The sequence below is a fragment of the Amphiura filiformis genome, chromosome 5, assembly GCF_039555335.1.
Source record: "Amphiura filiformis chromosome 5, Afil_fr2py, whole genome shotgun sequence".
In the NCBI taxonomy this organism is placed as follows: Eukaryota; Metazoa; Echinodermata; class Ophiuroidea; order Amphilepidida; family Amphiuridae; genus Amphiura; species Amphiura filiformis.
Window position 1 is genome coordinate 51,439,289 of NC_092632.1, and position 13,718 is coordinate 51,453,006.

Consider the following 13,718-nt stretch of genomic DNA (forward strand, 5'->3'; position numbering starts at 1 on the left):
AAAATTAGAATTTACTACTAGCGCCCATGCATGTTACTCCCGCGGTTGTAATACGGTACGATCTTCGGGGCGTGTGTGTATGTGTATCCCGCACGCCGTGTACGTACTGTGCATACATGTTCGACTAATATTTCCATCGTAATAATAAAACGCCGGTTCCATCGTTTTATACAAAATCTCGGATTTTGACAAAACTACCGCACCTTAATTTTTGCAGAGTATCTTTATTGACTAAAGTACATTACAATCGTGTAAAAACCAGAATTTAAAATTTTTTTGAGGGCGTTCTCCTCAGCAAATGTATAATATGGCTTTAAGAGATATATGATGTACAGCCTCAAGCGATACATGAACGCAGGTATTGAACATGCGTACCGCGTACCGCTATGGAATATCGCAATATCTCTTATGTTGACATTCAAAGCCCGTGTAATACGAATACAACACACCCCCATATGTCAGTATGTGTTTAATTGTCAATGTTACACGCAAATGCACACTGCTAAAACAACAATTTATTCATGGATCTGTTTTCAACATTATTTTTCACACTCGAATCAACAGTTATGCAAATAAAATGCATGAACATTTTGTTCATGATAATTACTAATTATTACTATAGTTTAGCATCAATTAATCAATAATTGTAGTATAGCAACAATCACTATGTTCGTCACATTGAAAAATAAACGAGCCGCTGTACCAGGAAGAGGCATATTTACTGGATCGTCCGTTGGAAGAGGCATATCATAAAGTTCACTGTTGATGTTGGTATATAAATATGGAGACTCCTGTAAAATATAATACAAATAGGGCTTATCAATATTATTACTTCATGTGAATGCTTCAACCGACAACAAACATGGAGGTATCGTTGTACAGAGAAAACTCGTGCAATTAATTTGTCACCAAATTTGACATATAGACCCACTAACATAATAAATAATGAAAAAGTTGGGCATATTACACACAAAATTATAAAATACATCTCCGGATCACAAGTATCCACTACCTCCTCTCAACTTCTAGAACAATGTCCCCCATTCAATTGAAATAGTTCTTGTTTTTTGTAAAGATGATATACAACAACATTTATGCTTTTATTTTATTCAGAAATAAAGCCAATAAAAGTTATCTTCTGATATTGTGTAATATTCCATCCTTCGACTCTCTGCTGTATCACAATACTCCTGCATCCGGACTGTAAGGACATAACTCTCATAACGTACCACCTCTAAGGTTTTTCATCCGTCATAAAAAATGCGAGTCCTTACGCCCAAACGACTTAAGCTAATCGTAAATGGCACATGATATTTCATTGAGTGCCCATGTAGCATCACGGTCGGAATAAGGTAGGACTGTGGAATATCATCAACAAGTCCGTAACCGATGCGGTACATCATCGTCCTTTAAGCCTGGGTAAGCGGCCACCGTAAGCCGTTCCTGTAGTGTTGGCCATTGCAGTTGGTGAAGCATGGTTGATACACTACTGGTAGTCATGTAGTCGTTGTACCATTTGTACCACTTAATGTAAGTAGTGGAGTGCGAATCCCAGACGACACTGCGTATTCCATTACAGTGTCTTGTAGCTGAGAACTTTAGTCTCCCTAGATTGATGTTTCTTTGCAGGAATGCACGGGTAGAGTTAGCTTTTGAATGTGGGGATTCCAGGTAAGATTATGGTGGATATTGACACCAAAGTATTTAGCAGATCCTGCCTCATCGAGAGTATGGCCATGGATGTTGTATGGTATCTTGATGATCTTCTTTTTGTTGGTGACATGGAACACTTGAGATTTTTAGGGACGAAACTCCATCAACCAATCTTTCGCCCACTTCTGCAGTTGATCGAGATCATGTTGAAGACTAGCTGCATTTTTCTCCTGAATGTTCCGGTAGAGGATGCAGTCATCTGACAGTGGATTGATAACATCAGGTAAGTCATTGTTGAAGAGTAGAAAATGCAATGGCCCAAGCACACTGCCCTGCGGGACTCTGGAATGGACAGGAGATGACTTAGATGCAGCTCCATCAAGGATTACTTGCTAGAGCGATGGTTTAGAAAATCAGCAATCCAGGCATATGTGCTGAATTTCAATAAATGACAAGATGTAATTATATATTAATATGAAGTGAATTCTATTTTTGGCAACGATTTTCCTTTCATCACTATCTTATGTTATATTTACCATTGTAGGGCACAATAAGGGGCTATCTACTGTCCAGTTTTTGTTTTTTTCGCCGACCCGTTGAACCTAAAATGACAAAAATATTACAATCAATATAATAGTTACGGCCATCCTCTTTCGTTTACGACAGAAAATTAAGTAATCTCTTCTGTTCTATTGCGGGAGTTTACTATTAAATTGTATAAAGCAGTATTTGAAATATAGGTTCATGATTCCATCGACATAAAATCCCGAGTGAGTGGTGGAGGATGAATATGTTCGTAGAGCAAGAAAAGTCCATGTTATCATCCCCATGCTTTGAACCGGGGGTGGGGGCACTCAACACAAATGACCATATGGGTATGTTCCCCCGGAAAGACCACCCTTTTTGGATTTCGCAGCTCCAAAAGACCCCCTATATTTGACCAAAATTGAACTCCGAAAGACCCTTGATTTTGATAAGTTCAGCTCTAAAAGACCCAAAAGTTTCTCATTCCTCATATTTCAGTTTTTTTCGGGTGATTTTCAACCAAAAAGCCTAAAAGACCCTTGATTTTGACTGTTCGCAGCTTCAAAAGACCCCATTTTACTTGTTCGCAGCCCGGTTCTCAGCTCCAAAAGGCCCCCTTTTACCGGTATGACCCATACAATCATCCCCCAGTGTTGACGCCAATATATGGGTTTCTGACCAAATTAACCTCATATTTGACCATTTTAGCCTAAAAAGTGAACAATTTATTCATTGTTGCAACCATTAACCAGTTTAGCTTCAATATGCCAAAGTTTTTCGCACGCTTCCCGCGTATTTGGACCATAAACTTATTCTGGCGCCAAAAGGTGATGCATTCAATATACTTCAAAAGATTTTTTTCCAACCCCATCCCCCAATGTTAAACTAATATTTGACTATTTCAGTATGATAAAATGCACAATGCTTGCGCGCTTCGCTCGCATTATCTCAGTACACTATTTAACCTTAACTCGCGCTTCTCACGATAAAATATTTGTTCAAAGAAAGTTATTCTGGGTGCAATTGTTTTGCTGTGTTTCACGGATTTTATATCCCCCATGCCATAAAGAAATTTACGCCATATAAAAGCTACTGTTTACTGAAATTGATTATGAAGGCTATCTAAAAGACCACTAATTCTTGCTATTCCGTTTACATGAAAATAATGTACATACCATATTATTCCATAGTTCTTGCCCAGCGGAGGCGTGTCCCTTTGAACTCAGGTGGAAACAATCGGGAGCAAAGTAGGTATAATCAGGAGACCCATCCTAGATATATTATTACGAATACATAGAGTGCATTTCAATATTATAATATTATCAGTGTAATTCGGTTATATCTATAAATGCGCTTTTATAAATGCACACGTGACTCTTGGGCACGGCATACCAAGACCAGCAAGCCTGACCAAATCCTCATGCATTGTCCGCTATACAGAAAGGGATAGGAACTCTGTAGGTAAATATCATCAAATTTAAGTATTGAATTGCAAATTCCGAATTTGTAATATGTTATCAAAAACAACATTTTGAAAGTGTTTGACGACGGAAAGTTACTTGTTGTTCCGCTTTTGCATTCAAATACATAGAGAGACCACTCGCTATGTAGAAGGTCACGTGGAGACTTACTGTCTATAAGCTGTTATGGCAGCGCGGAGGTGGTCACGTCCGCATGTATAAAAGCGCATTTATATATATAACCGAAGTACACTGATAATGGACACGATTTGTGAACTCCTGCAATATGTACTTTGTTGAATAAGTTAAAGACATCGTTAAAAGTATACTATTATGTTGCACTCTCTATTTTCATGACGTAGGTCTTTCATATCACTGACACTTGTTTTACGATCGTAAAAATCATCAAAATTCAGATTTTGGTACCCTTGTCATTGTCATAGATGTGCATAACATGCTAGTGGTTCAGCCGAAAGCCGCGTATTTAAGACAAAATAAGGCATTTACATGAATCTGTAATATATATACAGTATTATGATACACTCACCTCTAAGACTGGAACAACTGTTTCTTCAAAGAAAGGTTGCAATACCACGGTAAAGTCTTCTTTACCATCAAAGTATCCACTGTTAATCAGTTGTCCTAATTGTCGCTAACAGTGAAAACAATAATAAATGTATTAAGGAGACATGGAAGTACAGGCCTTTGTGTATACAGTATGCACAGTAAATAATTAAGGTACCAGTTTTTGAACCTGGTTGACCCAGTAGCCAAAATGAGGTTACATTTTTCTTTAATTTGAGATGTCAGTGACGACAAAATAATATGAATCATGAAGTTTTTGAACCAAATCCGATAGAAGGTAAAGCTTGAAAATGGCACTTTTCAATGTATTAAAAAAACAATGATATTTGATTTTTACAACAAATTAGTAAATTTAGATTAATTAGATATAATAGTTGCATTGTAGTTAAAAAAGTTTCCAATTTACAATGCAAAAAGCATTGTTCATATACAGGGGAAAGAAAAATTACGCATCGCACACTCGCACAATTAAACATGAAATTACAAATGGAAACATGACAAGCATAGGCAGATAAACAAGAGTAAAAACTCGCAAGGTACTTATGAATATGAGCAGTCAGGGTAAATAGTACAAATAACAAATTACATGTCTTACCTTTCAGCCTAATATAATCATACAGAGAAGGGAAGAGGCATCATACACTGGAACATAAAAACATTTAAACTATACAAACTATATTCAAACATTACAAACTAGCGCACGAGATCAAATTAATATTAAAATATTAATTTGATCTCGTGCGCTAGTTTGTAATGTTTGAATGTTTCTATGTTCCAGTGTGTGATACGTAAGCCTCTTCCCTTGTTCATTGTTTTGTCACAACCATGTGGATTAGGCACCACAAAACAAAAACCCGACGAATTAGTGCAAATGTGGGTTGTATCCAATATTTGTATTTACCTGGTATGCTTCAGTTGTTTGCTGGGCTTTAATTAGTTGTTTGTCATCAACATTTATCACACATGGGCAGAAAATGCTAAAAAGAGAGCAAAATTAAATAATATTGGATTCAATTGTAGTAACGCATAGTCACCCCAAGTTCCCAGTATACCCTAAGGCGCTAGCGTCTACGAGAGGAAAAAATAGAAGACTATGTAATAACTTTTAAAATTTAAACTGTCGAATTATGTTATCCATAGAGCCCATTTTAATAAGCAGATTGATTAGGGGTAAATTAAATATAAAGGTTTTCCTTGTACTTGATCCAAGGCATTTGTCACGTAAATGGCTAATCGTCCAATTTGTCCAGTTGTATTATTGACGGTAGAAGTAATGGGCTATTCCATTTCAAATCTACACTACCCCTGTGGAAGATTTTGGAAATATCTTCCACGGGGGAGTACGAATTTCAAATGGAATGAACACATTAGCAGCTCCATTCGAAACTTGCCCTCCCTCAGTTGAAGATTCAGGTTGAAGCTTTCTGAGAGGGTGTATGAAATTCAAATGGAGCTGCCTAATGTGCTAATTCTATTTGACATTCATACTCCCTCTGTGGAACACATTTTCAAAATCTTCCACAGGGGAAGTGTGGATTTTAAATGGAATAGCCCAATTCAAGTGAGAGTGTGCGAACGATAAGCAGAGACACTCCTAATTGAATATCTTGTTTCTAGTATCATACTTACTAATGAAATATATCACAAACTTCGCTTCTCAAAACCCGCATGGCATCAACTTGCAAAGGTGAAATGACATTGACGAATGTACGTGGCATCTTAAAATTCAAAGCAAAACGTTTGGAATAAGCAATATTTTAATGGAAATGGCTTCAGAGATTAATTTGTGGTTTGCAATAAGGAATTATTAACATCTGTGTTACATTTTCAGAATGTCAAACTCAATAGCAACTAAATAGCAACTAGAGTCAGTAAGGAAGAAAGACTATTGGATTTCATAGTCGGCTGAAACAGTTAAAACAGTTAAATTACCTCATCATGAAGAATTGTAAGTGTCTGCCTTATGTAGTCCACAAACATGTCTGGATGAAAGAACTCCACATCATTGCACCAGTCACAGATGTCATTTCCTCCAATAAATAACGTCACTAGTTTCCAGTCATTCTCGTAATCGATGCTGGGAGTAAGCTTCATCTTCTCAACTAGGTTTCTAGCCTGCTGCACTGTCTCACTAAAAGGATCGTAGAAAAATATAGCTTTTATATGTGCATAACATTTCAAACATTTGCTGAAATGGATTGAAATTTGGGATTTCATTCTTTACAGGATCCATACCACAAAATTATATTGCTATTGCTTTAATTTTTGGCGACAGGGAGAGATGAAAACGTCATATTATGTCATGAAATCTGCCATTTCCTGATAGATAATAAAATCGTCCACTCTACAAGCTATAGCTTCTAAGTGACTATGGTAAAATTTGGACTAAAACACTTAGAGTAAAATACTACATTACCGAAATGTTAGCAAATAAATCTCAGGTCTCCGGTAATCGTGGTTATGCAAAAGAAGCATATTACGATTTGAACAAACTTTTTATTATATCTCTGTCATATCCATGGGTAAGCACACGAAATATAGGGTCTTACTAAGCCTTTGCTCCTGGTTCTCCGACATTCATGCCAGCATTGACCGAATCCCATGGGCCTGTTGAATTGCCGTAGCCTTTCAAATCTGGGTTGTACTTTCGGAATATATCTGTAAAATATATTATATGAACATGAAGATATTATTTGGCTTATTTATGACATTTAGGGCCCTGGAGCCCGTACTAAGCAACCGATGGGGTGGTGCATAATTATGTTGTGTATGTAATCTTTATAAAGGGCTATCAGTGTACCAATGCATGGCCCTGGGTATCATGCTTTAAAGGCTGAGAAACGGTATGTTCCGTATACTTACATTTGGCCCGAAATAGACAATAGACACATCCACCGGTTAGCTCCCTTTAATGTGCCATATTAAGGCCCTGGGGCCTTTGTTGGTCTAGGGCTAGTCTTATGATCGTTATGACGTGTTTGATGAGACGGAAGATGAAGAAACAGGATAATAATATACTCTACATGGTAGCATTCTAATATTATAGCCTACATGTGCATGCGGGTAGAACAAAGAAACAAAAGAACATTTGCAAGTGGTAACGACAAATCGATCAGCAAACCCAAAATATAAACAAAATTACAAAACAAACAAATAACAAAAACCAAACATACAATGTTTTATTTTATTTTGGCCTCATGATCTTGACAGGAACGTACTTGCTAGGGTTGGGTTCTTCTCAAAGCTGATATCTCCTCCATGACTGTAAAAGAATTGTACAACAAAAATAACGTTATTATATTGAATGGGTGAGGATTGAGTGCTTTGTAAACTGTCTCAATCAATCAAACAAGCAAGCAAGCAACAAGCAAACAATCAATAAATCAATCAATCAATTAATATATCAATCTATCAATCAATCAATCAATCAATCAATCAATCAATCAATCAATCAACCAATCTATCAATCTATCAATCTATCAATCTATCAATCTATCAATCTATCAATCAATCAATCAATCAATCAATCAATCAATCTATCTATCAATCTATCAATCTATCAATATATCAATCAATCAATCTATCAATCTATCAATCTATCAATCTATCAATCTATCAATCTATCAATCAATCAATCAATCAATCAATCAATCAATCAATCGATCGATCAATCAATCAATCAGAAACATTCATAAATTTCAGTTATTTATTTCAGAGACTTTTTGATGAGATGATTACAGAGTTTTACAGTATGCATTAGTTTTTCAGGTTTAAAAGTCTACATTTTGTGCAGTCTCAATTATGTAAAGAGAATTATCTTCCAGAGGAGATGTGCAAAAATAACACTAGACGTAAAACAACAACGTCTATTATGATACGAATGGAGTTTCAGATGAGTGCAGGTTATAAGTAGTCAAGTAGATGGGAGATGAATATAGTGTAAGGCAGGAGATGAGTATAGCACGCCACGAACGTCGCATAAATATTACGTCGAGTTCGTATAACGTCAAATCGATGTCGAATTTGCTGAAAAATTGACGTCAAGTTTTGTGGCATTCACGTCCGGATTTTTAACACGCTCAGCTCTAGCATACCCAGGGAAATGTTAATGTTATATCCAAACTTGATCTTATAACCGCAAATGAAATGGTGTGTTTAGCACTCTGACTTGAAGTTGATTGTGTTGAAAAACAATGTACAAACCTAAATGTTCGGCCTCTATATTCATAAAGCAATTCGGGTAGAAAACATGCCATAGCACCACTTGCTGCCTGAAGGAGTAAAGTAAAGCAATGGTCAATGTTTTGAATACTTAAAATAATATAACTCACTATGTTATTATCATTATTATTATTATTATTATTATTATTATTATTATTATTATTATTATTGTTCTTCTTCTTCTTCTTCTCTTTATTATTATCATTATTATTATTATTATTATTATTATTATTATTATTATTATTATTATTATTATTATTATTATTATTATTAGATAATTAGCAATTTATTAAATTTAATAATTGAAAATTGACATTTCCATTACTTAGGAGGGGCTCTGTAAATCCATGTAAATCCGTCATTTTGTTCTTACCGTCAATGAATCTCCTATTGCAGCGATGACTTTGATGTCACTCGGTCGCAATCTGTGTACTGTATTAGGTGATGAGCAAATATACATTACAAACAAATAAATATTTGTTCAAACACGATACCGGTTGTAACATCCAACTTCGAACAACTTATTGTTGAAACTTACAGATAATAAAATAAGGCTTACTTCAATGTTTCTGACAAGATGGTTGCTATTAAGAAAGACACTGATAGGCTAAATTAATGCAGAATTAAAGGCATCACAGAGCAAGATGTAATATCACGTAGCTCTCATCATAAATATATTAAACTCTAAGCTTAGTAATAGGCCTTAAAATTTATATTTACATACCCGATGTAGGTATTTTATCCGAAGGCTGTAAAACATCGCAGCTAAAATCAAAGTTAAATCGAGGTCCCTTTGAAAAGAGAAAATATATTGTTTATTACTTGAATTACTTTGAATTATTGTCGCCTTTTTCTCAAATCAATAATATGATTTTGCTGCAAACCCTTGCAATTCTTGCGCAGGCGGCATAGGAAGCGCGACCGTGACGTACGAGGCTGGCGAAGATACAGGGCTGACAGCCCCATTCAAAATACACGGTTAGCAATTACAAATGGAAAATTAACATACTTGCAGTGGGGTACTTTGCAGAACCCCGACGGTTTTAGAGTAAGATAATTTTGCTTTGACACCACATAACAAATTTAGAATTGTTTGTGAAGATTTCATGATTATGTGTTAATCCAATGGCGACCTCAAAATTGGCGATATCGCTTCCATCACCGCCTGTCTTGCGATTCACAATACGATGCGCCACCAGCGGTTGCTCTTGCCAGTTCAATTTTGTCCTCCAGGGTCGAAATCGCCGTTTTAGCGTCACCACTGTATGTTTTAAAGGCCCATTCAGTGATTTGCTCATCCGGACGATCGTAAAAATCATCAAAATTCAGATTTTGGTACCTTTGTAATTGGCATAGATGTGCTAACATAGCCTGCTAGTGGTTCGGTCGAAAGCCGTGTATTTTAAACAAAATAAAACATTTACATGAATCTGGACTTTTGATACTGACAGTACAAAAAGTCCGACTCGAGATCGAAAGAAGCACACTCTCCACCATACCAACACGCGTTGCGTATTGTTTCTACTACTTATTACATCAGTAGCTACTATTTTAAACAAAATACACAATTTTAACTGTTTTTCATATTTGAATTGACCGTTAGTTTGCCTCGGTGACGTTTAATTGCTTATTTTGTTTTCTACTACAAAAATTAAGCGTCTGTTTTAAATCAATTTAGACTCTACTTCCCCGTGTTAGAAACACTGGACTAGGAAGTTTTTCCAGTCGATTGGTGGCGCACTGTACGAAAATCTCGATTTTCTCGAGTCGATCTGAGTTGAAGTAGAAAACCTTTCTAAAACTTCTGTTTTTGACTAATTTGTCGATGTATTCAGGGAAAAGTGGTTTAATGAAATTCTGTAGACTTATTCTTTATTTCTAAGCAACTCTGACAAATTTCCATTTTTTTTAATGTTCCTGTGAAATCACTGAAAGGGCCTTTAAGCGAATAATGTTGAAAACAGTTCCATGATGAATTCCGTGTGACCAATAGATAGAAAATGGATCTGCTGTAATTTCAAATGGCTAATTTAGTGTGCATTCACATGTTACACCACTATATGATATTTAAACAAACAATGTGTTGTATTCGTATTACGCGGGCTTTGTATGTCGACTTTTTCCCATGATACACTGCGTATTTTGGCCTCTCCCCAGTAACCGTTGGAGGTGCATCGTATTGTGAATTATAATAACTTATAAACATTACTTTGACTTTTTCATATCTTTGCATGTATGTATACGTACATAACTCATCTTTGAACAAGTTCTTAAAGAACGTTAATTTCAATTCTGGATTTTATTTATTTTTAACAATTCCTATGAAAAATGATGATGTTTTACTCACATTTTAGTGACGTTTCACCACTACCAATGCTTTTTCATTACATTATATTATTAAAAAATAACATACCGGCCAATCTGGTTTCACGGAGCAATCGATGCCAGGAAGTTTGTCAATAATATCTGATAAATCCCTAGATGGTACAATATTGTGTTTCTTGACGGTCTCTTCCACTTTGCTTTGCCATTCTGAAATAAAGAAGTGAAATTAAGTACTTTTGGCGTTTTTATTCTTTAGTTTGTCTTACACTGTTTTGGCCAGTATACTTTATATAAAAAGAAAATTATAATTATTTCCACAATAATTCACTTGCGCGGGATGAAATGTTATTTACTTCTTTATAATTTAGATTTTTAATAATATTCAACTCAATTATCATTCTTCACTTATCTTACATTAACGCGTAATATAAATACTTATAAATCAAATAAATACGTCAAGTGCTTTACATATGATTCTTACCTTTTGAATGCAAACTTTGCCCAGAATTAAGACAGCAGAGGACAAGAATAACCGCCAGTGATGTCAACATAATTATTGTACACTTCAAATTTGACCTGGAATAGACGTGTTATAGTTATGGGTTTCAGAAGTAGTTTGTTGTTCTTGTCATACCCGCCAAGGCTTAAATCTTATTACAATGGGTAATATAATGACTTATATTGTTTTATAACTTTCAGATAAAGACAGATAAAGACAGAGATCAGGACGTACCTGATTCCTCCGAGTGGACTCTGACACGTCGTAAACCTATTAAACTCCTGTTAAACTATTTACTCCTCTTCGATACGAACTTGTAATCCGTATTTGTTCAAGACGAAATAAGCATCAGGCGTAAGTTTCCAACATTGGTAAATTATACAAAGATAACAAAGAGATTATTTATTTATTAAAAAATGTTGGTTTAAGTGTAAACCAAATATTGTATAAAACAACAAGATTAATATGAGATATTTGGAAGTAAAGAAAGTGAAAAAAATATACAATGTTATATTACATTACATTCCATTATATTACATTACATTACATTACATTACATTACATTACATTACATTACATAATAATAATAATAATAATAATGGAGGGTTCTTAGTAGGCGCACAATCTTCAAAAGAACTCAAGGCGCACAAACAAAAAAGACAAACAAGTTACATATGTGAATCCGGAAAAGCACGAAGAAAAAGATGAGTTTTAAGTTGCTTTTTGAATTGAGTAAGCGAATGTGTGTTACGGAGGCTGTTTGGAAGCGAATTCCAAACAGCCGGAGCAGCGAAATGAAAGGACCGTTCACCAGCCGATTTCAGATTAACACGGGGAGATTTTACATTACATTACATTACATTACATTACATTACATTACATTACATAATATATTACATTACATTACATTATATAATATAGTACATTACATTACAATACGTTACATTACATCACATTACTACCGTAAGAATCGGAGAGCTTTTAAAATATATCTTATAATACAACAAAATACAAACAACGCTTATGGGAGCAAGTAACTCTAAGATGTCTTTTTAGAAGCATACGCTGAAGTACTATTAGATCTATCTGACAGGGCGAACCAAAGAACCTTGTGGCATACCAAAATGAGAATACAGGTTGAATGCAATGCTGTCATTTTGTTTTTGAGCCACTATTAAACGTCATTAAATGTTATATAGTAGGTTGAAACTGGCACTATTGTGTGACGTTTCATTAACATTTGTCAAGTATAAAAATTATATAGGATTATGTTTCACTTTTGTTGTAATAATCATGTTTGTTAAATTATAAAACAATGTGAGTTAAAATTAAAAAACACCATATCGGGCAGGTAGACAAAGCCAGACATGTGACAGACATACAAGAGTAGAACAGAGAAGATACAAGGACATCTTCCCTGAGTAGAAGTATCATTCCCAAAACAACACTTTTGCATATTATATTCTTATCAGAACAGGAAGATGTCTTTAAAGCTGAAACTACGAAATTTAATATAACCATAGTTCGGGAGGTGAGAAAACTCGAATCTTAATGCTGAATGTTGTCATACCATATGTGCTCTTACATTACATTACATTACATAATAATAATAATAATAATAATGGAGGGTTCTTAGTAGGCGCACAATCTTCAAAAGAACTCAAGGCGCACAAACAAAAAAGACAAACAAGTTACATATGTGAATCCGGAAAAGCACGAAGAAAAAGATGAGTTTTAAGTTGCTTTTTGAATTGAGTAAGCGAATGTGTGTTACGGAGGCTGTTTGGAAGCGAATTCCAAACAGCCGGAGCAGCGAAATGAAAGGACCGTTCACCAGCCGATTTCAGATTAACACGGGGAGATTTTACATTACATTACATTACATTACATTACATTACATTACATTACATTACATTACATTACATAATATATTACATTACATTACATTATATAATATAGTACATTACATTACAATACGTTACATTACATCACATTACTACCGTAAGAATCGGAGAGCTTTTAAAATATATCTTATAATACAACAAAATACAAACAACGCTTATGGGAGCAAGTAACTCTAAGATGTCTTTTTAGAAGCATACGCTGAAGTACTATTAGATCTATCTGACAGGGCGAACCAAAGAACCTTGTGGCATACCAAAATGAGAATACAGGTTGAATGCAATGCTGTCATTTTGTTTTTGAGCCACTATTAAACGTCATTAAATGTTATATAGTAGGTTGAAACTGGCACTATTGTGTGACGTTTCATTAACATTTGTCAAGTATAAAAATTATATAGGATTATGTTTCACTTTTGTTGTAATAATCATGTTTGTTAAATTATAAAACAATGTGAGTTAAAATTAAAAAACACCATATCGGGCAGGTAGACAAAGCCAGACATGTGACAGACATACAAGAGTAGAACAGAGAAGATACAAGGACAT

The 13,718-nt window shown here is 35.0% G+C and overlaps 1 protein-coding gene across 1 annotated transcript; it reads right to left on the bottom strand.

Moving 5' to 3' along the window:
• Nucleotides 1-629: 629 nt before the first annotated feature.
• On the bottom strand, nucleotides 630-11,320 carry LOC140152266 (phospholipase B1, membrane-associated-like). Its single transcript, XM_072174571.1, has 13 exons — nucleotides 11,251-11,320; nucleotides 10,858-10,976; nucleotides 9,169-9,235; nucleotides 8,818-8,876; nucleotides 8,427-8,494; nucleotides 7,442-7,485; nucleotides 6,773-6,881; nucleotides 6,156-6,354; nucleotides 5,853-5,941; nucleotides 5,125-5,200; nucleotides 4,186-4,290; nucleotides 3,354-3,449; nucleotides 630-791 (listed from the first exon to the last, which is right to left on the bottom strand). Exons 1-13 carry the CDS (start codon nucleotides 11,318-11,320, stop codon nucleotides 630-632), a joined length of 1,263 nt encoding a protein of 420 aa, XP_072030672.1.
• Between the last annotated feature and the right edge of the window lie 2,398 nt (nucleotides 11,321-13,718).